General features: G+C 40.4%; 1 protein-coding gene across 9 annotated transcripts; it reads right to left on the bottom strand.

The window, feature by feature from the left end:
* Positions 1–112: 112 nt before the first annotated feature.
* On the bottom strand, positions 113–25,173 carry LOC148337971 (synaptotagmin-like protein 4). Of its 9 annotated transcripts, none has more exons than XM_088293447.1 (36): positions 24,986–25,173; positions 24,464–24,532; positions 22,733–22,926; positions 20,980–21,195; positions 20,743–20,852; positions 20,474–20,579; positions 18,327–18,563; positions 18,156–18,255; positions 17,993–18,083; positions 17,838–17,926; positions 17,358–17,448; positions 17,185–17,282; positions 14,859–14,949; positions 14,685–14,782; positions 14,354–14,444; positions 14,181–14,278; positions 12,863–12,941; positions 12,696–12,793; positions 12,409–12,499; positions 12,236–12,333; positions 9,523–9,601; positions 9,343–9,440; positions 9,041–9,131; positions 8,867–8,964; positions 8,185–8,275; positions 8,012–8,109; positions 7,253–7,343; positions 7,086–7,180; positions 6,890–6,964; positions 5,254–5,420; positions 4,874–4,976; positions 2,715–2,876; positions 1,397–1,520; positions 1,202–1,313; positions 915–1,123; positions 113–731 (listed from the first exon to the last, which is right to left on the bottom strand). In XM_088293447.1, exons 3-36 carry the CDS (start codon positions 22,849–22,851, stop codon positions 583–585), a joined length of 3,843 nt encoding a protein of 1,280 aa, XP_088149573.1. In that variant the 5' UTR covers positions 22,852–22,926; positions 24,464–24,532; positions 24,986–25,173; the 3' UTR covers positions 113–582. The 9 variants fall into 9 exon arrangements, with proteins under 9 accessions (XP_088149573.1, XP_088149574.1, XP_088149571.1 ...); XM_088293448.1 differs by having other exon boundaries at positions 22,733–22,907; XM_088293445.1 differs by lacking the exon at positions 24,464–24,532.
* Positions 25,174–25,523: the final 350 nt, after the last annotated feature.

The raw sequence follows: 25,523 nt of genomic DNA, 5'->3' as shown, positions 1-25,523 counted from the left end.
TACTCTACCCGCCATTGACGTGATTGGTTTTCATACATGGGCCAAAGTCAAACTGCTGCTCCCAATGTAGCGAGATCAGACGGGATACTGTGGAGTAAAATGAAACACTCCATGTTTTCTCCTTATTTATTGGCTACAATGACCTGATGTTTGAGCAGAGCTAGAAATACAAAAATGTCATGACTCTGCAACAAAGACTTAATAAACATACAAGTGTATTTAATATGAACGAACATCAAACATCAATAGCTATATAAAATATTTCAATAAGCACAATTTGTTGTTTATATTACAATATCATTTTCTTTCACACCATGTGCTGTGTAGCTATGGTTAAAAACAATGCAAGTGTGAGTGTTCCTAAAATAACTAGATAATTTGAGCATTCTTTGGCACATTAGTCATCAAAAAACAAGTCCGAACTTGAGCCCAGAGTGGGGAAACGAGTTTAGAATCGGAGCCAGTCAGCTGCCTGCCCCATCACGTTACATGGCGAGTTTCTGTTCTTGCAAAATAAACATTGTACGTGATCAAACTGTTTGTGACCCATCATCACCCACATCCAAAAAGATCCCTGCGTCCTCATTTGCCCTTCTTCTTCCTCATGGTGGTGCGCAAAGGAAGAGTGCCCTCTGCCCAAGAGTCTGGGTACTGCATCATCTTCTTCCACAGACTGACCTCTTCTCCAACAGAATCCATCTCCACTTCCTCATTTCCCATTTTGACAGTACCTAGAAGGGGGAATATTAAGTCAGGGGTGCACATAAAAACTTTGTTGTGGTTCTCAGATGAGCACCACAGAGGTGTTTTTTTTTTTTTTCTGCCCGACCAACCGACCTCATGGACCAACTTAAATGAGGTTATCTACAATATTCCATTTGATTGAGAGGTACCCGTAGTAAAGTCCAGTTTACCTTCGCCGGAGCTGAGGCGCACTCCACCGAGGAATTCATTACTCGACATGGGTTCTCTGTCCCACACAGTCAGTTCCAGACACATGGTCCCCAGCTGCTCCAGCATCAGGTCATTGTAGACAAACGTGTGGCCGTAGTGAGGATTCAGGTTCTTCTTCACGACGGGCGTCTTTCTCTTGGTGGTCTTTGACTTACATGGGAACAAGTAGCTGTGAAAACACAGCGAAAAGGGTCTTCAAAAACAGTTTATAGTGTAGGAACTCTTTGAAGTTTTGTTTCATTCTCACCCTTTGACAAAGCTATCAGATGTGCCTCCTGATCCCTTCATGGCCATCAAATTCTTAGCTTCCTTAATCAATATGTGGAGCTCCCCACCTTGCACCAACACTACCTTTTTGCCTGGAGGAGGGAGACAGAATTTGGAGTTCAAGAGCAGGAAAGCAAGGCTATAAATCAGTTCTCTTCGTACTGTATAGCTTTACCTTTGCTTTTCTGCATTCCTTTGCTTTTCTGCATTCGAGGGCCTTGAGGTGTGACATACTTCAAGGAGATCACCAGCTCTCCTTTGAATTGAGTGAAGGCCGACACTGGTATGCAGCACGGCGCCTTGAATGGAGAACGTTACATGGATTATGCTCATTTCTTTATACATGATAACGGATGTTGTAGTATTAAAACTTGGATTACACAGCATATCTTTTCAAAATTTATTAAATGAACGACAAATTGTTACAACAGTGGTGACTTGAGAAAAGAGTTTAAATCATTCAGTGACCACACTCCTAAAGGAAATGCTGATAATCCGTTGCAGCCTTCCCACCCCAAAAATTGCAATATCTTTAAAAGAAAATATTGGCCCAAAAAGAATACAGTAATGATATAATTAAATAGAATGAACCAGTTTGTCATACAGAATCAATTAAATGGGCAATGTGTTGCTTTTTCTGGTGTGCCCGCCTTGGCCACCTGAGGGCCGTAGAAGACAGATATACAGGTATTGTTCATTGAGACGTCAACTCGCAGTTCATCAGTAAGGCATATTAGTTGTTCTTTGCAGAGGATAAAAAAAAAAAAAGATGTCTACATGTGTTGTTGCACTGCTTGTAGGGCTGTGCACTTGATCAAAATTAAATTACGATTACTCAGGATTACAGATTAATTGAGACATGCATAAAACTTGTTTTACCCTAACTTTGAGGGGCTGATTTCAGATTTGAAGCCAATTTTCAACCATCAGCCCTAGTTTTTGAGATATACTTGTAAATGAATGTGTAAGATACATGCATTCAGGGTTAGGCAAGCCAGATATGCAATGTGGGGGGGGACACATCAGTAGCATAGCATCAGTGAGAGCATCTTATTGCTGCTGGACATTCATGTGACAACCATTTCGTATGTAGAATACATATTTATATTACAATTTAGCGACAATTCACATAACCGAATTATACGATCAATACATACAATTTATTTGCAATATATATCTCCACTTCTAAACAACGAAGATGCATCAACAAATGCAACATGGGTTGTCTTACGTGCTTACATTTAAACATGTTTTATACAGAAAGTAAATGTTCGTTTGAATAATTGTGATTTCAATTATTAGCTAAATAATTGTGATTAATATTTTTTCAGAATCCAGCAGCCCGAACTGACAGCATGACATTTAAGGACTTTGCATTGCTGTCAAATGTGCAAATGGTTCTTGTGACTATAAAATAAATAAATAAGATACACAAGACTGAAGAGCTACCCAGTGATAAAGTGTTGATTATTGAAGTGATTCAAAGTGTTTACTTTTGTCATGAGGGTCATGCATTCCTCCTGCAGGCAGTCCAGGTCGTAGCAGTCCAGCGCGATCTCCACCTCTCCCAGGAAAGGGTTGTTGCTGAGGTGGCCGTGATGCCACACAGATATCAGCATGCTTCGAGTTAACAGCTGACTGCGGCGAATGGGGTACTAATAGTGGAGGAGACAATGGGACAAATGAGCACAAGTGCATACTGATCTCGAGAGAGGCTGTGGTGCCGCCGTAAACTAAGGACTTATTTTAACAGTATTAAATGGGGCATACTTTAAAAAAGTGACTTTCAATCTGTTTGTAATAGTTGGGTAACTGGATTGACTGCCCATTCAGTGTATAATTAGACAAGAATTCAACAAATCTGTTATCTGAATTTTTCTGAAGTCTATCATATTGTGATTGATAGAGCCAGCCAATTTACCCAACATTGCCCCACTGAACACAAAAGAAAAATTGCAAGTTTAAAACGTATACAAAATACTGGACTTATAATATCTCAGAGTTTGATGTGTGCCCTTAAGAGGCGGGGTGCGTCATACTATTATACTCGCATGTGACCACCTGGTCCTAAACTGTGGCCAACAGCAGTGTGTGCTGTAATAATAACACTAATAATAATAATAATCTTACCAAAATCACCAGGCCAACTAATGCTACAATTTGCTTTAGTCTCTAATTAATTAATTGACGCCCCGCAAAACAGCTTTCTACCATACTATCCACAAGGTGGTGACAATGGACTACATTTGTCTGATCACACCAAAATAATACTGTTACTGCTTTGACCTGAGAACAAAAAGAGCAGTTACTTGAGTTTTTCAACAAAATTACACTGTACTGTAAAAAGTAAAAAAAAAAACAACAAAACAAATGAATACAAACCTTTGCACAATAAAGGATTGATGAAATCCTTCAAATGGCGACCAAATATTTATTTTATTATTTATTTCTACTTTTAAGCATAATACACATTCTACTTGAATGCGTAGAGTAATCCCTCGCTATATCGAGCTTCACCTATCGCAGCTTCGCGTTTCTTTTTACAGTGCTTTTTTCAAAAAAATTTTTTTAGTAAATCCTGATTGGTTCAGGGGTTTTACTGTTGTGAAATTTTTTTTTTTATTTTTTGTTTCATTCTGCAGTACAGTATTGCTTTGTAAAATAACAGTAAAAAAATGAAGCTGACTACTTCGCGGATTTCACCTATTGTGGGTTATTTTTGGAACGTATCCCCCGCGATAAACGAGGGATTACTGTACAGGACCAGGTGTACCTTGTCGACTTGAGAACGCCCCTACTGTTGTATTTGCTGCCTGGCTTGTTGAGGGTCTTTCAAGTCAGCAAATAAGAGTGTAGACTTGGCTGGCTGTTAACTTGCTGAACCTTTAGTTATTCTGTGTTGAGTGACTTGTGTCAGTCATGGCAAACGGCAGGTCTTGTGTAAATTTGTGAATGTTACTTTTGTTCAAGAAGTGATTGCAAGGCCCCGAGCGGCTGTGTCTATACTTGACTACAGGAGGGCTTACAATTCATTCCAACTCACAGTTGTAGGCCATATTAAATTATCAGACAATGTTTACCTTAGAGTAAACATACAGTTGTGTCACTTAAACCAGCTCTGCTCTGCAATAGGTAAATTGCACTTTAGATTATTTTATATGTTGTAAAATGATCCAAACCTTTGGACATTCTGTCTTTTAAGCACTCATTCTTGCTCGCTCGCGGTTGCTGCTCTGCAGGTGTGGAAAAATAATCTATTCAAAATCCTGCGTTACAGCGAAGGATTTGTCATACATGTACAATTAGAAAATCCCCAATGCAAATGAAGGCACAAAAAAATGCACAGAGACATTGATTTCATAATAGACAAGTAGGTATGTTCCCCCCAAAAAAATCTGCATTATAGTGTAGGTGTATTAGAATGGTTGAAGGGGGGGACACTCTATCCAGTCTTTTTCAGCACTTGGTTTATATGGCCCAATTAAACAGATGCTTCACTGCAAGTCAGGAACAGAGTCAACATTGACAAGTACTACTGTAAATCAATAGTCATCCAAAAGGCCTTTGTAGGTGTGGTGATGAGCAGTCATGTGCCAGCCAGGTAAAGTGTAACTAAAACCCAGAGAACAGGAAGTGTGTGTCTCAAGAGTACCTTGAATGTTTCTTTGTACACCGGGTTGCAGGTGTGCCTCTTGATGGTAGTCTTCCTTTTGCTCTGACGAGATTTGTCGGGAAGGAGGTAACATTTGACGTAACTGGACGGAGGGATGAAAAACAATAAGGAAACAACTCTGTTAGCACACGTCTCACATGACTGCACTTCTGGACGCCTTTGTTGACACTGAATTTCCCATGCAGCACATCTTGTTGACTTAAACGCATACAGTAGCAAACACAGCCAGCGGCTACACATCTCCGCCGAACGTGTACATAAGAGAAAAGGTGTGCGTTTCGCAGACATTTCAAATGTTTGAACACAAATAGTACGACGGTTGCACTCGTGTAATGAAATGAAAACAATGTTGTATTTACGGGTTGGAAAGCTGCCGGAGGCTGTCGCCACAGGCCAGCTTGCGGCACTCCTTGATTAAAACCTGCAAGCTCTGGGTGGGCTCATCGTAGAACATGGAGAAGACCACCTCCCCTCTCACGTCCACACTGTAACTGTCTCCAGAGTCACTGTAAATGCTCATCAAGCTCTGGGGGAGAAGCAAGTTTTGTTAGGAAATTCCTGTTCAAGATTTCCATGTCTTTAGACGACAAAAAAAAAAAAAAACGCTACTGACTAGTGACAGGGACTGATTAGCAAGAAACCATGAGTAACTGAACCCCGGCCCTTGAAAATGTTTACAAATGCCTATATTAAGTTTAAACTATTGGACAAAATAGCATCTTAAAACACTGTAATTTCAAACTAAGAAGCTAACGGATGAAAAATTCCCCAGACGTGTAACCACGAAACTCATTTCCACCAGCAGCACAGGCAAAACCTTGTTTGTCCTTGACATTCAAAGGAATTTATTCTCTCAGTCGAGAAGCATCACTTTAACCTTGAGATACGAACTTCGTGAACACGCTTGTAACTCAATCAAACTTAATTTGTAGAGTGCCTTTCATACATTACAATGTAACTCAAAGTCCTTCTCATTTGCAAAATCACAGCCCACCCCTACAAGGGCTCAAGACACTATTTTGCAAAAATCTTTCCCCATTAAAATGAATGGAAACACCATGTATCCATGCCTCTTCAACACTTGCTTTTAGAGCGGGCGCCACCTAGCTCGGTGCTTACTGCTAAACAGCAGCCCAGGCTTTAGCCAACTATAGTAGTTTGCTCCACTCTTGAAGCAGTGGCAGTGCATGCCAGTCCAAATGGTTACTCTACTGTAACTTTCTCATCTTTAGAGGCGGCACGGCTCAGTGGTACAGTACTTGGCACCCAACTAAAAGGTTGTGGGGTCAATCACCGGCCATTGTGACCATGTTGAAGCAAATTTGAGCAAGATACTAAACTCCCTGTTACTCCAGGAGGTGAATGAGAAGTTAGTGTGAAGTGCTGAGTGCCATGTCTGTGGTAAAGTGCTTTACAAGTGAAAGCCCGTTTAGACACGTGTGTATTGGCTGCAGCGCAGTTCTGGAGGTTAATTTAAACGTGGACGAGTCTGCTGTGTCGCATATGGAATTGCAGGGCGTGCAAAATAAGGAGAGTTAATAATGTTACAAAATTTTGCGTGAATAGGACCGTGTTAATGAACTAATGTGACAACCCAAGTAATTATCTTTGTTTAGTTTGACAGTAAATTTCAACTGGGAGTGGCAAACGGCGTGGAGCCTTTTTTTTTTTTTTTTTTTAATTTAAAGAATTTTTCACTTTCAGCCAAATTGCTGCCTGTTGTGAATGGAGTTGAGTTGACTGTCAGCATACAGTGAATATAAATGAAACATTTAAACACTAGTAATAGCAAAAAAACAACAAGTCGGGTCACTAACTGAAGGGACAATTTACTACTTCCTCAGTGTTAATGACTACTTTCCCATTTGCCAGGTCTTTTGGGGCCATCTTAGAGATTCATAGGAAAAGCACAAAAATAAAAAAAACACTGTCTATCTGACCAGAACATATAAAAGAAAAAAAAGTTTACATTAAAATAATAAAAAAAAAAAATACCATTGAACTGGCAGAACTGGCCATCGAACTTCTATGAAAATCAACCAAGCTGTCAATGTCCTCCTCTTCATCATCCTGTCAAAGTATAATCAACAAACGCATTACTACAAATCACAGTGAGGTGGTGTTTGCTAATGAGGTATATAGCTCTTTTTTTTTTTACGTTTAAAAATTGGCGTATAGCGGGAATACTCACTTGCATGTCTAAATCTGGCACAGATTGACTCCTGTTTCCCATTGGCACTGTCAATGTGTCACGATTCTCACACAGATCAAGTGTTGATAGGTGTTCTGACGCAAACGTGTAGAGCATTACTCATTATCCATCTTATTAAGGTGGGAGAAAACTGACAAGATGCTTACCATGAGTATTTTGAGTACGACTGATGCTCTTTTTGAAAAGTTTCTCAACATCCATCTCGGAGCTGGGACACACTGGCTTTATTTCTGGAATCTAATTGCACCATACATGGGTCAAAGGTTACCAGAGCTGTTGTCAAACATGCCAACAACATGGTACAGGTGAGACACTCTAAAACAGAGTCTGTTAAGCGTACCATTTATTTATTTTCAATCCTTGGGGTATTGTGTTTAAACCATGGAACGGACATATCAAAACACCTGGGAACTGTTTTACATTGTGAAAACGTGCATTAGATGTTGCAGTGGTGGGCCGTGCATTTCACATGTAGGACTTCAGAGAAGTCCTACTTAGTCTGAGTTGAATAAAGCTCTCTCATAACACCATCATTAATGTTACCACGGCTGGAAAAATAATATACAGACACGCTGTAGTAGATTAAGTGCCTACCAACTATAAGAGCCCCTTCACTCACACAGAACAGACGCCCACACGATTGTATCTGAACACCTCGGAGGAATAGTGCGTGCTACAGGTATTATGAAATCTGCCTGGCAACACGAGGTAGCTGAATTCTGATTGGATAAAAACGGTCACCTAAAACTACAACACTAGGATATATGACATCAATGTGAATAAATAAATAAACTTTGTGTTCATCATGCATACGATGAGGATTTCTTGATTATGTTAGGCCAGCAGAGAAGGCTGTCTAGGCTTTGACCGCCGACCACTGAGATGTCGCCTACTTTCCGACTTACTTGCGTGTCCAAACTTTGTTCAAATTGGCTCTTTACATCCATTTGGACCTCATCCACGTCAGGTGGCCCACAAACATCCGGCCCAAATTTGCCGCATTCTGAAATAACCATGAGTTACGACTACATTTGTTCGGCAGTGAGGGAAAACAAGTGCAGGACAACAGCAGGCATACCAGGAGGACTCTCAGTGTTTTTGACGCTCTTCTTGAAGAGTTTGTCACCATCAAACTCTGTGAGTGAACTGGCCTGCTTCATTTCTGGCACCTATGAGGACATACATGGCTAATCATGTTCAAGAAAGAGTAAGAAAAAGCTGAGACAGAAATAGACCGTCTATTTGACACCCTCCTTAACATTTTTACCTCCTTAATACCAAACAAGTGAGAACCAAACATCTTTGGGTCACACTCACTCCTTTGTCCACTGCACAGTACCAGCTCAACTCTACTTGTCTCACAATGGGGGCAGTGGTATTGTACTTCAAAAAAATACTTGGGGAAAGAGCAAAAAGCATACTGCAATAAACTCATCAGTTTGAATAAAACAATGGTAACCTGCTTCTCAAAGTAGCTGCATTCGGTCAAAAGGAGAGAAAATGGACAACGTCAACAGATGACCCATATGGTATCAGTTCAACCCGACTGAGCAGGTCTGAGAAACATTACCACATCGGTGGTAGTGCTTTTGCCAATGGAAAAATGTCAACAGCCAATGAACTGCTTTGAGAAGAATAGGTAAGCATGCAGTGGAAAATGTCACCTCACCTTGAGTTAAACAATAGACAATTTGAAGCTTTTAACCGTGCACCCAAGAGAGGAATTCAACACGTATGAAGTACATTGCTGATCTACTTACTTGAGTGCTCAAACCTTGTACAAATTGTCTTGGGGCAGGCACTGGGATCGCATAAGAGTGAGGTGGATCACAAATATCGGGCCCATATTTGACACGTTCTGTCATGAAGATGAGTTCAAATGAAATTATCTTTGCTTTGTGGGGAAAGCAATACCAGAACAAAATGGAGCTTACCAGGAGAATTCTCAATGTGTTTAACATGCTTCTCGGAGAGGTTCTCGACATCAAACTTTGGGTAAGGACTGGCCTGCTTTATTTCTGTGACCTATAAGGACACACATCTATTCATGTTCAAATACGAGGAGATGGAATGATATATGAAGTGCTTCCGTTTTTATTGCTTTTATGCACACTTGCTCCTCACTCTTCCCCCTACATTTTGCAGGACTTGTCATTGCCCAAGCAGAGTATGGGGCGGCTACACAATTACTCACTTTTTAAGAAAGCGCCATCTCCTAAAAATAAGGCTTACTTACTTCCATGGCTAAACCTTGTTCAAATCGGCTCTTGATGTCCTCCAGCTCCTCATATAAGTGAGTTTGATCAAAAATATCCATCCCAATATCGACATGTTCTGCAATTACGGTACTTTGATGAGTTGTAAGCTATTTCCCGCTGCGTTGAGGGAAAACAATAGCAGGACATAAATGACTAACCAGGAGGATTCTTGACGCTCTCCTTGAAGAGCTCATCATCAAACTCTTGTCTTGGAAAGGCCTGCTTTACTTCAGGGACCTTCAGTATAAAAGGACAAAAGGCTAGTCATGTTTGAAGAGAAGTAGATGGGGAAAGCTGCGGGAGAAATAAACCCAAATCTACTTGACAGCGCTTTAACAGCGTTCACGCCTTATTAAACAACATGGTAGGGTGGGACGATTAATTGAAATTTAAGCGTGATTAAGATTTTGGCTTCTTTCAATATTTGAACCACTACAATACAAAACAAAAACAATGTGCAGAACGGTGTGGTGCATTTACTAATTCCTGACGTTGTGCACCATGTGTCTTGCTTAGCAAGCATGTAGCATATCTGATTATGCCTGCGGCACAGTGGCAAGTATAGCAGATGAAATCTTGAAACACTTTGAATGAACACCCCAATCTACATGAATTACTGAGGCTTTCCAGCCAATTGGTTTGCACATACGTTTAAGCAATCTTGCTTGTTGTGCTCTATAGCAGGCATCACCAAATGGCGGACCGCGGTATGGTTCGGACCGGACCCATGGCCAATCTATGATGAATTCTTTTCAGGGCGCATTCGCAAACGTTGGCGCTGCAATTCTAGTAAAACGGAAAAGGCGTCACTGATTGGAGACAATCAGATCTTTTGTTAACGATCCACTGCCAATTGCGCACCAGACCGGAAGAGAGCGCTGCTAACAGTATGGCTTGCTAAAAGGTTCGCGAGGTCGATGCGTCTTGTTTTAAATGAATGGACGGAGACATTTAGTTTCGATCTGGCTGCAGCCAATTTAAAACCAGTGTGCGTCATATGCTCCGAAACCGTCGCAACATTGCGAAGCTCCACTACGAAACAAAGCACCGCCCTTTTGTGCAAAGTTATCCGCTGACGTTTGAGGTGAGCGCACGCAAAAACATCGAACTTCGAGTGCAGTATAACAGATTTTTACATTTTCGTTTACATCCCAGCGGCATGCAAACGAATATTCAGTAAAAGTATCGTGGATTTGGGGGAAACATAAAAAAACATTCAGTGATGGGGAAGTTGTGAAGGAGTGCTTAAATGTAGTTGCACAAACATTATTTAAAGGAAAACACAAAGCCCAGATGTGAAATAATCTCCCAAATCCCAATGGCCCTGACTCCGTTCCAACACAGAATTAAGTCACTGGCAGGGCGGTCACGAACAAATTTTTCTCATTAAGGGAGGTTAAAAAAATATTCAAAAGAAAAAGTGGTGTTTTTCACGAGGACAGCCATTTTTATTGATTGTGTACTGAACATGTTGACCTGTTTTACTTGGATAATTAGGCCTTCCGGTTTTTTTTAGGCTGATAACTCTTTGATTTAAGAAAAAAAGGTAAAAGATGTTAACTCAATGCTTAGCACTTGATATATTTCTGCAGGAGATATTTTACCGTTTTTTTCTGGAAGTGACAAACTTGGGTTCCTGGAGCCACATTTTCTTTAATGTGAAATAAACACCTTATATTTGTTTGACTGGCAAAGATGTTTAATGGGAATATTGCTAAATATTTCGTATATAAGTGCGCTCTGTTGAAAATGACTAAATATTGAAACCATATAAAAATGGGAACATAGGCTAGATATTTCGGGAAGTTGGACTTTGGTTCGGACCTTTTAATTGGAAGAAACTTTCGTTGTGGACCTCTGTGACTTTTAATTGAATACCTCTGGTATATAGCGTCATCAAGCAGTAATCTATATGTATACAGTACACAGAAACAAGTACGATTGTAGGCTTAACAGTGACTAAATCACCATAAGTAGCAGTAGTGTTGCAGTTTTAGATAGTAGGCGTTATAGTGCAAATGTGGAATAAGTAATAAACATATGTACAGCGTTTATAAATAAGCCTAAATACATTTCTGTTTAAAACTGTCAAGGATACAGGAGGATCAAACCCGTGATCTTACAAACGGTACTTATAAAGATAAAATGACTAAAAACTGCCATCTCAAGTACTCACGCACTCCAAGTCGTCTTTTCTAACGCACGCGACTCCTAACTCGCCAACTAAGTTCAAGTTTACAACCAATGTCAATAACTCCTGCAAAGCGGCACAAGGTCTCCGATGTTATGAGGCAACGATACGTTGAATGACATCCTCCACACAAACCATGGCTTTGTTTGACTCGCTACACACTTCGATTCAGGGCACGCCCACTTTTTCGATTCAGGGATTTATCTGGCACGCCCACTTTTGCTGGAGGCGGGTTCCGAAGCATCGCTTCAATTGACCCATCACTAGCGCAAAGTCAAGTTGAAGATATGGTTGGGTTTATGGATTAGATCGGACTGGTTCTAATAAAAAACAATACTGATTCAGTCATTCCGGCCTTTATCGTACTTGATACTGATCCAGTGGATCGGATCCGACCTTTCCTAGTTTAGATCACTGAAATGATAATACCTCAGCATCCCTGTGAGCACCACTGAGCGGGTAAAAGACAGCGCCTCGTTGTCTCTGCTTTTACCCATGGAAAAGCGTCAACAGCGAGTAAAGCTGTTTTAAGGGGAATGGGTAGTCAGGAAAGGAGAAAGATGTTGGGCAAATTTTCACCCAAGATGTTCATGAGTTAAATAAAAAGTAATTTGCCGTTCCCGACAGTCAATTAATAAGAATTTAACACCGGGAATGTCGTAAATTACTGATCTACTTACATGCATGTCCAAATCTTGTACAAATTGTCTCTTGGCAGCCACTGGCATCTCATACGGGTACGGTTGATCAGAAATGTCCAGCCCATGTTTGACATATTCTGTCATGAACATGAGTTACAACCAAATTCTTCTTGCGTTGTGAAAAAACACTAACAGGACAATGTGGGGCTTACCAAGAGGATTCTCAATGTGTTTAACATGCTTCTCGTAGAGGTTCTCGACATCAAACTCTGGGTTGGGACTGGCCTGCTTTATTTCTGTGACCTACAAGGACAAATGGCTAATCATGTTCAAATAGGAGCAAATGGAATAATTTAAGTTCTTGTTTTTATGGGGACTTGCTCCTCACTCCTCCCCCTACATTTTGAACGACTTGCCATTGGCCAAACAGAGTATGGGGCGGCTACACAATCACTCACTTGAAAGAAAGGGCCTGCACCTAAAAATAAGGCTTACTTACTTCCATTGCTAAACCTTGTTCAAATTGGCTCTTGATGTCCTCCAGCTCCTCATATAAGTGAGTTTGATCACTAAGATCCATCCCAATATCGACACGTTCTGTAATTACGGTACTTTGATGAGTTGTAAGCTGCGTTGAGGGAAGCAATAGCAGGACAAATGACTAACCAGGATTCTTGATGCTCATCATGAAGAGCTCATCAACATCAAACTCTTGTCTTGGAATGGCCTGCTTTACTTCGGGGACCTTCAATATAAAGGACAAAAGGCCAGTCATGTTTGAAGAGAAGTGGATGGGGAAAGCTGCGGTGGAAATAAACCCACGTCTACTTGACAGCACTTTAACAGTGATAACTCATTAACAAACTGTAGGAGGGAGAGGAAAACATCATTCGCAGCTTTATCATCAACAGCAAAACACGGTAGGGTGGGGCGAATAATCATAATTTAAGTGTGATTTTTGGCTGTTCTCGATCGTTACAATCGAAGAAAAATGAGCAGAAGGGTGCAGTGCGTTTACTAATTCCAGATGTGCTTGTACACTGAATGCACCGTGTTGCTTGCGTAACATTTCTGAATCTGTTGGCCCTAATCAACCGGATTAAATGACACCCCAGTTGGAGTTTACTGTAATACTAAACACACCACATCAAAAAAATTTAACACTGGGGGTTTAAATACAAAACATGCCTAGTTTTTTTTAATTATTGCTCGCACAAATTAACACCGAGTTGAGTGATATTCCGTCAAATAATGTGTATTTTCACACAAACACTGCAGAAACATACAGACAGGTAAATCAACACTGCTCAAAAGCACAAATTCTTCTCAATCTGAGAAAAAAAATGTTATATCAAAAGAGTTCAATCTGAAGGTTTGTGTTCTCATTCTAAATGTGCACTCCAACTGGTCCCACATTATAACATTGTAACCAGAAACACTCAGCTTGTGTTGGTCTGCCCATAGCTGTGGACTAGTTGGACTACATTTCCCATTATTCTTAGACACGCAAGTAGGGACTAGCTGTAATTGTATTTCCGGTTCCACTCTCTAAGCCGTGCTGCTACTATGTCGCGCAAGGTGGAGTAGATATGAGAGTTTGTTTTAGTGCATTGATTGTATCGCACTGGTTCTCATAAAAACATTCAGATACGGAATGGATCCAGTTATTTCGGCCTCTATACCGATCCACTTGCTCGGAGTATCCGTAGTTTAGATCGCACAAATGAGCCAGCACCCTGAGAGCACCACTGAGCTGGCATAAGAAACAGCACCTCATTGTATCTGCTTTTACCAATGGAAAAGCGCGAACAGCGAGTATAGCTGTTTTAAGGGGAATGGGTAGTCATGCAATGAGAACGATGTAGCCAAACTTTTCACCCAAGGTGTTCATGAGTTAGATGAAATGGTGAATTTACAGCTTGCAAGGGGCAATTAATGAGAGGAATTTTACACTATGAATAAATTGAACTACTAAGCTACTTACTTGCATGTCCAAATCTTGTACAAATTGTCTTTTGTCAGCCACTGGAACCTCATATGAGTAAGGATGATGACAAATATCCAGCCCATGTTTGACACATTCTGTCATGAACATGAGTTAAAACCAAATTCTTCCCATGTTGTGGAAAAACAGTATCAGGACAATGTGGGGCTTACCCGGAGGATTCTCAATGTGTTTTACACTCCTCCTCGAGAGGTTCTCGACATCAAAATCTGGGTTTTGACTGACCAGCTTTATTTCTGGGACCTATAAGGACAAAAGTCTAATGATGCTCAAAGAGGAATAGATTTGTGTATTACATTTTGCCTCCTTGGGGAAAATGTTTTTTAGGCACTAGCATTTCCCTCACAGTCTGTGATTTTCATGGTAACGAAAATGAGTAATGAAAAGATCTCCTTGGCAAAGGCGTTTTTGTGGCGGCTGATAGATAATTGCCCACTTGCATGAGAAAGCGCTGTCCCCGAAAAACAGGGCTTAGTTACGTACTTGCATTTCCAAACCTTGGAAAAATTGGCTCTTGACCTCCACTGGGATCTCATGTGACTCAGGTGGATCACTAACATCCAGCCCATATTTATCACGTTCTGTAATGAACATGAGTTACAACCAACCATTCTCTCTGCATTGTGGGAAAAAAATGCAGGATAATAAATGTCATACCAGTAGGATTGTCAATGTATTTAACATGCTTCTCGACGAGGTTCTCAACATCAAACTCTGGGTTTGGACTGGCCTGCTTTATTTCTGGGAACTAAAAGGACAAATGGCTAATCAAGTTGAAAGGAGTAGATGGAATAAGTGCATCAACTTCAGGGTTCGCGGTTAACTTTAAAAACTGCTTGCCCATAGGGCAAGTGCCACTAAAATTTGCCTTGCCCGAGTGGCCAAATTACTTGCCCGACTTGGGCAAGTGACAATTTTTTTTCTCTAAGAATAAAATGTTTATGGTTGTAAAATGTGCGCCACAAATGTAAATAAACATATAATCTGATAAGCATAAATTAATCTTGTTTTCATCATCAACCATGAAACCCTACTCACAACAGCATGTATCATCCTGTGCAGTTATTGAAAATGTTAATTGTAGTTTTAATAATTAACAAATCTGCATGTTAAATTGGGAAAATGATATTACAGCAATCCAGATTATCAATTTTAAATCCAGGAGAGCCTATTAATTGAGGAATCACATGAGTAAATTATGAGTGTGGGAAATTTGTGTATTCCTTTAAGACCAGTGCCTGTGGTGCTGCCTCCATAAGTTTCATAGCATAAACAGAACACAGTCACTGACGCTACGTCAGGTCACATCATGGAGCTAATGAATTAACAGCCAATAATCAAATATTACTCCCTTCCTTACTCACAACTGAATTGTCTACTTAAAAATATTCGAGCTATTTTAGTCATGTCAGAGGAATCCGAAATGTTCGGATTTGAACGAACTCGTCGCCACTTGTAAACATGCGAAGAAGGTAAGAAAACTTCCGGCTGTCAATTTTCGGCCGAAATATCGTAGGTTTTTGTTGTGTTTTTCAAACTTCAAATGAGGATGCAACTACAGCGAGTTCCAATACTGCGGGATTTATTGACGTCCACTTTAACTCGACATTCACTGAACTAACTGATCCCCGTAGCGCCCGCCCATTGCCCCGATAAGGCCAATGGACCATACCACAACATAAGGGGTGTCTGGGTTAAACCATCACCATACAGTGCACACAAACAGATCACACCACAGTTTTCGTCGAAATTAAAGATATTTGGCTGCTTTAAAAAATGCTTGCCCGGTCGGGCAAGTTGCCCATAATTTTACCTTGCCCGTGGCCAAATTTCACTTGCCCCGGGCAATCGGGAAGAGGTTAACCGCGAACCCTGAACTTCTGTTTCTCAAGTAAAATGCTCCCATATCATTTATGGGCGCTTGACCCCCTCCTCCCTCCTCCCAGCCTGGGCTCTTAATGAATATGAAAGCCCAAAAGTATATGGGGCAAGAAGTTGATCATTTGCACAAGGAACAAACAGCCCCTATAAGTGGGGCTTACTTACATGCGTATCAAACTGTCTGTTGAGGTCCGGCAGGTTCTCATATAAGAGGGATTGATCACAAACATTCTGTCCATTATTGATACATTCTGTAATAAACATGATGGGTTATGACCAAAGTCTTCGGGTGTTGAGGGAAAACAACAGCAGAACAGCAAGAAACTAACCAGGAGTATTCTCAATGTTTTTGACGCTCTTCTTGAAGAGTTCGTCAACATCAAACTCTGGGCTTGGAATGACCTGCTTTATTTCTGGGACCTACAGTACAAGGATAAAAGGCTGATCATATTCAAAGAGGAGTAAATAAAGAAATCTGGGGCAGAAATAGAACAATGTCTACGTGACAGCATCACAACTGAGTTAGCTCCTTATTAACATGGGAGTGAGAGGAAAACATTCTCAGCTCAAGACTTTTTTTTGTTGCTTTGGGTAAACCTGGCACTTCGACTACTCAGCACTGGAAAAGTTCAGCTGGACTTGTCTTACTTTCTAAGTAGCAGGCTTTTCCGTTACAACAAAAATAGTAGCAGTAAAAACTGCAAAAACCATGCCGCATTCAAGTGTCGGTCAAAATAAGACAAGGGGTTCCTGCATTCACTTCTCAAGGAGACACATTTAGTCAAGAGGAGAAAATGGACAACAGCAGCAAAGCGCACACGGCCCAGAACACCCAACGGACACCATCAGCTCAGCACACCTGGAAGCCCCACTGACTAAGTACCAGAAACAGTTCCGCCTAATGCCAACTTTTGCAAGTGGAAAAGCGTCATCAGCAAGGGGATGTGCTTTGGGCAGAATGTGGACCTGTGCCATGGGACAGATGTTGCCAAATGCGTCACCCAAGATGCTCCCTTGAGTTCAAAAGTTACAAATATTAAGCTTTTACTAGAAAACATATGTCGAAATTAAAACTCAGGAAGTACATTACAGGTCTACTTACATGTGTGTCCGAAGCGTTTACAAATTGCCTCTCGATGTTCACTGGCATCTCATTTGATTCGGGTAGATCATAAAAATCCAGCCCGTATTTGACACATTCTGTCATGAACAGACGTTACATGCAAATTCTTTCGCTATTGTGGGATAACAATGTCAGGACAATATCGGGCTTACCAGGAGGATTTTCAATGCGTTTTACACTCTTCCCGTAGCGTGTCTCAACATCAAACTCTGGGTTTAAACTGTCCTGCTTTATTTCTGTGACCTATAAGGACAAATGGCTAATCACGTTTAAAAGAGGAGCAGTTTATTGCTAGTATGTTGGTTGCAGTGTCGAGTCCTCATACTGATTTTCTTCCACCGATACAGACAGACACATTTCCGCAACAGTACACACATTCGCGAACATGACCATTCCTCTTGACATGTCTGTACAATCGCTCACTAGCATGAGAAAAGTGCCGACCCCTAAAAACGGGTTGATTTCAGCTCGACAAGAAATAAGGTGTTTGAACTGAATTTGAATTCATGAGGTTTTTTGATAAACGCATGCTACAGACAGTTCCCAAGTGTTTTAATAACATTTTTTAAATTGAGGGAGGGAAATAAAAGGACTCATTAAGCACTAATGAAATCCATTAGTATTGTACTTACTTGAGTGTTCAATCCTCGCTCAAAGTGGCTCTTCACTTCCCCAGGGACCGCATACATGTCAGCTTTCACACCCACATCCAGCCCATCATCTGTAATGAACATGTTGACTTGTAACCCAATTCTCCCTGCTTGCGGGAAAACAATAAGAGGCTTACCGGGAGGATTGTGAACAATTTTGATGCTCTTCTTGAAGAGTTTGTCAACGTCAAACTCCTGGTCTGGAATGGCTTGATTTATTTTTGTGTCCTATCAGGACATAACAGGCAATAATAGTCAGAGGAGTGGATTAAGAAAGCTGTGAGATAACAGCACACTTACGTCAGCTACCGAGCTATAACTATGAATGCTGAGGGCATCTGGCAAGACAGTCACGCTGGAAACAGTGGACCGGTTGTAAGAAGGTGGGAGAACCGCTTTTCTGGATGACATAAATCCATATCATTTTGAAATGCATATGACACAAGTTATCAGCACCAGCAGAGAGTTTACCTGGGCTCTACGGTAACATGACCAGACTCGGGGCCTATTTTGCTGCGGACGGGGCTGGTGACTTCTGCCAATTCGGTGTCACTCTGCGATGGATGTATCAGGTCGCCGAGCCCTGTTCTTTCGAAAGATGCCGTTGAACCAACAGACCCCGAGTACTCACTGGGAGGACCATTATCGAAAAATCCATCCTCTCTTGTTTCAAAAGATGTTGCCGATGTAACTGAGTCTGACATCTCACTGGAATGACCACAGGGAAAAAAATGGAATCATCTTTTGCAATTGAAACAGTTCAAAATTGTATTAAATTCTTTGTGTAAATTTGTGAAATTGGGTGAACTTTCACATGGTTCCCACCCATTTGAGATTTCAAAAGTCCTTACTTATTCCACACCCCAAATTCCAGATTTTTCATGATTAAAATTCACATATGTGACATTTGAGTAAATAGAAGTGTATCATTCAGACTCTTTATATGCCATTATATTGACAAATAATTGTATACGTCAGAGTTGAAAAGTGCAGTACAATTATCAGGGATTAATGAACGTGGAGGAGTAAACAAAAGCGCAGAACAACCCATGAATCCCTCATCACTGTACACCTTGAAAGGAATTAACCCGCTGATACCACGGTCGCTTGCCAACAACAATAATTAAATGGAACTACCAATTCATAATTTCATTTGTCAGTCAAAATCGAAAGTTTTACTAAAACTATTTTTCCCTTACAACACCCGATAGCTTGACTATGAAGTGTTATTCCAAGTATGTTTATAAATTGTGTTATTATAAATGCTGTTCCAGCAAAACTATAAAATACATGTCAAAACCTGTTGTGAATTTTGTCATTCAGCTACTTCTTAGGACCTGAAATATTGAATGGCTGGACATATTCGCTCAAAAGGATAGAGAAAAGTTCACTTGTATAGGTTGTAGTACATTTTAAAGACCTAGTGTGAAGTAATTTCAGAAAATGGTAAATGAAATCAAAGTAAGGCAATTTAACAATACAAAAAAAATAAAGCGTGTAAAAGAAAAAAATGGATGTTGTGTATACTAATCATTTTCATCACCCAAGACATCTATGGCAGAGCTCAACACGTAAAGTGTACGAAGCCAGTCAGAAAGGCCATATTTCAAACTTATCTGAGGGGATCCAGATGTTTGAATAGTTGGAGGTTGGTGTTATAATGCATGTTAGACCATACGATCCAGATGTTTGGAATGCCGAAAATGTTATGCCCCAATGACATGGAGTGGAGACGAGACCCATTGAGATTGGAAGAATGGCAAGATGTATAGCGTGGCAACTCGTGTTGCGTTACTTTGAGTGCTGAGATTTGTGAGTTACTATACACACCACTCGCTGCGTGGTCACGAGTTAGCACTTGTGCTCCTGCTGTTTCGATGGAAATCACGCGCATACAAAAATTGTTTTGGTTTTTAATAAACGTGATTTCGCTGACACTACAATGTTAGCGTACCACAAATGGACATCAAGCCGACGTTCCATCAGAGCACACGGTAGCTTGTGTGTGCCAACTACAGCTAGCTTTCAGACACGACAGTCCTTGTCATACTTTAAGTCAGGCATCAGCAAAGCTTCCTTTTTAAGTGCTATTTTATCATCGCTGTGCTGTTATAAAAGGGAGGTTTACATCGTAATAATTGCACATATGCAGTTTGTTTACAGCAGAGAAATGAGAGAGAGGCCTTGGTTAACATGACGTGCGAATTGATTCTTTTCATTTATTTTCATATGGATGCATATTTTAAGCAGTTTATATCTGTATTAAATCAATTTATGATGCATCTTTACATCCCTAGTTGTAACAATGGCTAAGGGAAGTTAACGGGACAATCAAGCAGTGCAATGGCTGACTGGTGACTCTGTCTTTTTGAAACGATGTCACTCGACAGATATTGACAAACATACATTTACGAAGTTAGGCGCGTTGTATAAATAAGTATAAATCTGGGTGTGTTGCGCTGAAAAAACTAACGTAAGTATAATTAAAATAGCATTCTCCGTTAGTATTATGCAAAAGCTGGTTGGCCAAGTTTATTTCACACTAGGTCTTTAAGTTTAAAATAGTTTAATCTGAAACTTAGTGCACAGTGTATGTCCAGGCGGCAATGGTTTCGCACCTTTTGCTTGTAGCGTTGACTTTCTGCCTGGGGACAGGAACGGGTAGACCTCGACTCGATTCCGAATTTTTAAGTAGAACATCTCCAATTGTCACAAACTTTCTCACTTAAAAAATAGAGACAACAGTCAGTGAATCACATTCCAAGCTATTTCCTCTTTTACTGCTTGACTAGCACAGTATTCCAGTCACTTGTGGCATACCGGACTTGGTGTGCCGTTTACATTCCTTGTCAAACAGTCGGAAACCACTTCCTCTTCCTGTACTCACCCATGGGCCTTATTCTCAGGCTGCTTCTTACAAGCTCGTGGCCAGACATGGTGGAGAATCGGTTGACCCTCAGGCTGTAGAACCAGTCACCTGTACTCTTCCTTAGGTCGCTAGAACACATTGTAATAGTACTTTTATTAATAGATCATTTCAACAGATCTCCTGACAGCTTTTAATGTTGCCAACTGATACTAGGCTTAAATACTTGAAAGAGGGGTAATTAAAATATTCCCTTACGACTCTTTGACACAGACACTGCACAGCCAGGATCCATCGGAGAGGCTGGCTCTGCATTTGCTGCACACGAGGTGATGGCAGGACCGGCATTGATTGGAACTGAATACCAACAAACTCAGAGAGCCATGGCATCGGGCGCAACACCGCTGACTGTATCTCCTGCTGCCACGTTTGGCCCCTTTCCTTTTAATTTCGAGCAACTCTGCCTTCAGCTTCCTGCAAAACAACAGGGCATACAACTTGTAATCAAGCTGAAAGTATGTCGGAGCAAAAAAAAAAAAACAATGGGAAACCATTAACAGACGTACAGTATGTTGAAAATGGGCACTTGAGTAGGTCATGTGGCTAATCTGTTTGTGTGTACAAGCCAGTATCAAAGCGTTCAGACTTCAATAACATCACAGTACGCACAATAAACACGGCAGACTTGTTCACATTGATTAAAAACAAAAACAAAAATGCTATAGAACACAGGTCACCAAATATGGTGCCCAGGGGAACAAGGCAGCCCCCAAGGACCACATGAGCAGCCAGTGGGTCTATTCTAAAAATATTTTCATCTTTTACCCTTTTTTTTACCATATGAAATCATTGTTCAGAATTGTAAGAAACAACATTATTGGTGTCGTCCAAAAGTGTAATGTTTTATTATTAATAAAACAATTAAAAGGTAATTGGATCAGATCTGTTCTTTCCTAAGCGTGTATCAAACTGGTAGCCCTTTGCATTAGACAAGAGGTGACCTCGGCTATAAAATATGATGTTGATGATGATGATAATACATAATAGTAGTAATAATAATATTATTAAGTAGTTATTAAGTAAGTACCGTATTTTCCAGACTATAATCCACTACTTTGCTCCAAGATTTTGAACCATGGTGGTAACACAACGGTGCGGCTTTTCTGTGGATTTTTCTTTCACCGGTAGGGGCGCTCTATAGTTCAGAAAGTACGCTAAATAAATCTTGATTTTTTTTTTTCTCTTGGGTCTGTTCTGTTTTAATTAGCAAAGTTGTTGCCGTATTAAAAGGCACTGTTTTTACAATCTGTTTATGTACCTTAAGGTTTATACACAATACAAAATCGTTCTGTACATGCAGTAAACAATCTTTTTTTTTAAACATACAAAACTGCGGCCTATAGCCTGGTGCGGCTTGTATGTTGTTGTTTTTTCCCAAAAAGAGTTGCTGCGACTCTGTCATCGACCACCATGGGGATGCTGGTTCAAGACCATACCTACGACACATTGCTGCAGTGTCCTTGAGCAAGTGCAGATCGATGCTTACTACTTATGAGACATATTTTTTAGAAGTTTTTGATCCATTGAAACAATATAATAAGGAAATAATTTTATGCTAAAAATTCCCAATGCCTTCTTACATTTTATTTGTGTAACATTCTTAATGAACTTGCAATATTTTTCCACTTGGGCACATCATCTCCAGTTGGTACCGGAGACTTGCGTGAAACACGCAAGATAGATAATAGATCAACATAGATCATGGGAGCGTGTAAGGCGATTTAAGATTAAGCAATGTGTTAGTTTTTGTGGAAACACTTTGGACTTTGCAGGAAAGGAGATAGCTGTTGTGTAGAGCTTTTGCAAATGCCGAATGAAATAACAGGAACGTGACTATTTTTCGACGCGTCTCGGCCATTGCCATGGCAACACAAACAGCAACAAACCCGAATGAATGAATCAGTGGCAGCTAAAAGGCACCTAAGCGTGATAAGCAAACTCCAGTCCTTACCGAATGCGCTGTTCCTCGCCCTGCCTGAGTTCCTCGTCCCGCCGCAGCACCTCCAGGATCAAATCCCGCTCAGAGTCGGAGAGGAAGTCCAGGTCAATATTGTCAGTTAGCTGAGGCATGGTGGCTGTTGGTGGCTTAATCAAATCCAGGCGAATTACATCCAGTTAGCCTGATGCTGGGAAAAACACAGGGAACTATGAAGAAAAAAATAAAATGTACAAATGCATCATTTACTGGGAACTTGTGGCATTGGTAGGGCCCATCTGAGGGCCGAAACACCATCATAAGCAATGACCTACATTTACTAATTAAATTCCCATAATTGTTCCTTAAAGACCTCGTGTGAAGTAAACTTGACCGGCCATATTTTGAGTAATAAATCTATTTTAATAATACTCACATTAGTTTTTTTTAACAGAAACGTCCTGGATTCACAGTTAGACCCTTGGCAACGCCGTAATAATGAAAAAATATTTTTGGGGCAATCTCCAGTATTCTTCGGGAATTACGTCATTTACAGAACGACGAGTCCCCAGTCGCCTTTGTATTGCATTGTTGATTGTCCGGTGAGCTGCCTTTGTTGTTGTGTTATTCGGCGAAATGCCTTGGCGCTGTGCGATGATGAATTGTGCGCATTCTGGGAAGCATCTGTTTGAATGGCCAAAACAACAACAAAAAATGGGCACGTAAATGGACCAATTTCTTTCTGGCAAAGAGACATAATTTCAAGACAGTGTCGACGAGTGTGCTTTTGAACACATTTTATTCCCAACAGTATTTTCTTTTCCAGCTGGCAGGGTTTCTTTCGGCTGCACTGCTTCAGTTCGTTTGTGGAATTTAGATTTTTTTATTTGTGTGTCCAATCAGACTTCAGCCTCTGTGTTGCCAAATCATATCTAATCTGCCCAGGCCCGTCAGAATTGGTAGTGCCGGCCAATATAACCTCAACTATCTTTGCAATGGGACTATATGTTAAACCAATCAGACTACTGGTCAGCGCAAAACACATAAGTAGATGGGAGAGACGCTCTCATTTATTAATTATTTTTTAAATATTTTCTGTTACTAATTAAATAAATAAATAAATAAATAAATAATACATCATTTATAAAGTTATTCTTTGTTCTAAGTTGCTTTTCACTCAATTTTTTTCCAGAGATGTAGTTACAACAATTTCTAATTTCTTACTTATAATACTATTTTTAGTCACGGGGGAGAGTTTTTGTTTTGTTTTGTTTTTTTTGTTCCTGAGGGGGCGTAACAAAAAAAATAATTGAGAAGCATGGAGCAAATAACATTTACTACTCCAAGTATTCACACTTAATTAATTCTGCCCATCCAAACCACAACGCCTCTGACAATGAGAGACTTTTCTCTAGTGTCATATGACCAGGATTCAGGATGCACTGCATTCTGGCTCAACTAGCTTTACTTAAAATGACACATGATTAAAAGGCAAGTGAACCAGGATGCAATGTTTGGATGCCACTGCCCCGTTGAAAGGTTGTTTGGCATAGGGCAGGCAAAAATAACATCAACTTGGCTTTTAGTCTGGGTTCCCACCCTCTAAAGATACAGAGATCTGCAGCCATTTAAAACAAACATCCAGCTTTCAGTGTGATATGGCATGGCCCAGTTTAATTGCATCAAATGAGCTACTTTTAAAAAGGCATGTGGAAAGTTGTTTGAAGGCCTAGAGAAAGACAAAGCGAACATCAGGTAGAAACATACCTGCAAGACTACTTGTCAACCCAGGAAGGAAGGGAGGAAGGAGGAAAGCAGCGCATGCGCAGTCTTGTACTTTCCAAAATGAACAAACGAGAATATTCCTTTTACATCCCTTAAAAGTTGAATGCTGTTGTTTAAAGATACCATAAACATCTTGCCCTTAATAGATTCAGTTCATTTAGTTCAAAATAAGAGAATGCGACCATAGTCTGACTTGTCTGATAATTAAGTGAAAAGTTGAAGAAAAAAAGAGAGAGATGCTAACACACGACCCAGATAATGATTTTATGCGAATTGAAACCACATTCAAGTTATTTCTGACTATTCAGTCATTAAAATGGAAATTATATATATAAAAAAAGAAGACGTGTTTGTGCACAGCTGAAAATACCGCAGGAGAACTGGTTTCACTGGGCTAATTACATACACCTGTTGCCGAAAAGTCAAGCCTACGTCAACACAGTATACAAAGAAAAGTTTGTTATTCTCCTCAAAATAAAAGTCATTAAAACAAGCAAACATTACCTTGTAGTAATTTTAAGGCTCAGCTCCACCGACTATTGCAGATCCATAGCCTTGGCTTTCTTCCACCTCCACTGAGAAGAACCGCAGAGCAAGAGTGCAGTTTAGGAAGTGAACAAACAGGAAGATTGGACACTGACGCGTCTGTGCGCGTTTCCACTGCGTGTTCATTCCACTGGCAACAGGAAGTGCTGAGGTGACTTATTAACATGTATCAGTAGCCCGAACACTTTCCACTCTAAGTCGCCATACTACCTCAAAATAAAATATTTAAAAAAAAGAACTCTCGTTCTCTCCAAGACAGAAGCGTAAATTACGTTAAACTTCAGTATCCGTAATGCAGCCGTATGGGGTCAGTATGCCCAAGTGTTAATCAAATTCAAGACAGGGGCTTTATCATCCTAAAAAGTAATAGCAAAAGTAAGTAAAAGTAAATAGTTGTAAATAACTTTACAGGAATTAAAGATTATAGGATTGAAAAGTTAAATGTAGTAATCATTTATTGTGGGGTTATGTTTCAGACGACAAAGAAAATCTGCGA

The sequence above is a fragment of the Idiotropiscis lumnitzeri genome, chromosome 4 (genome assembly GCF_059441095.1).
Source record: "Idiotropiscis lumnitzeri isolate Australia: NSW breed Sydney's pygmy pipehorse chromosome 4, RoL_Ilum_1.0, whole genome shotgun sequence".
Lineage (NCBI taxonomy): Eukaryota > Metazoa > Chordata > Actinopteri > Syngnathiformes > Syngnathidae > Idiotropiscis > Idiotropiscis lumnitzeri.
This window is presented reverse-complemented; position numbering and strand designations above follow the sequence as displayed.

Excerpts from the sequence above, each read along its gene's own strand:
- LOC148337971 (XM_088293447.1), bottom strand. The coding sequence starts at position 22,851 with ATGCCTCAGCTAACTGACAATATTGACCTGGACTTCCTCTCCGACTCT. Across the intron at positions 18,256-18,326 it reads CATGTTACCGTAGAGCCCAG|AAAAGCGGTTCTCCCACCTT; the intron begins GTAAACTCTCTG and ends TATGTCATCCAG. Across the intron at positions 12,500-12,695 it reads AACAAGGTTTAGCAATGGAA|GTCACAGAAATAAAGCAGGC; the intron begins GTAAGTAAGCCT and ends TTGTCCTTGTAG.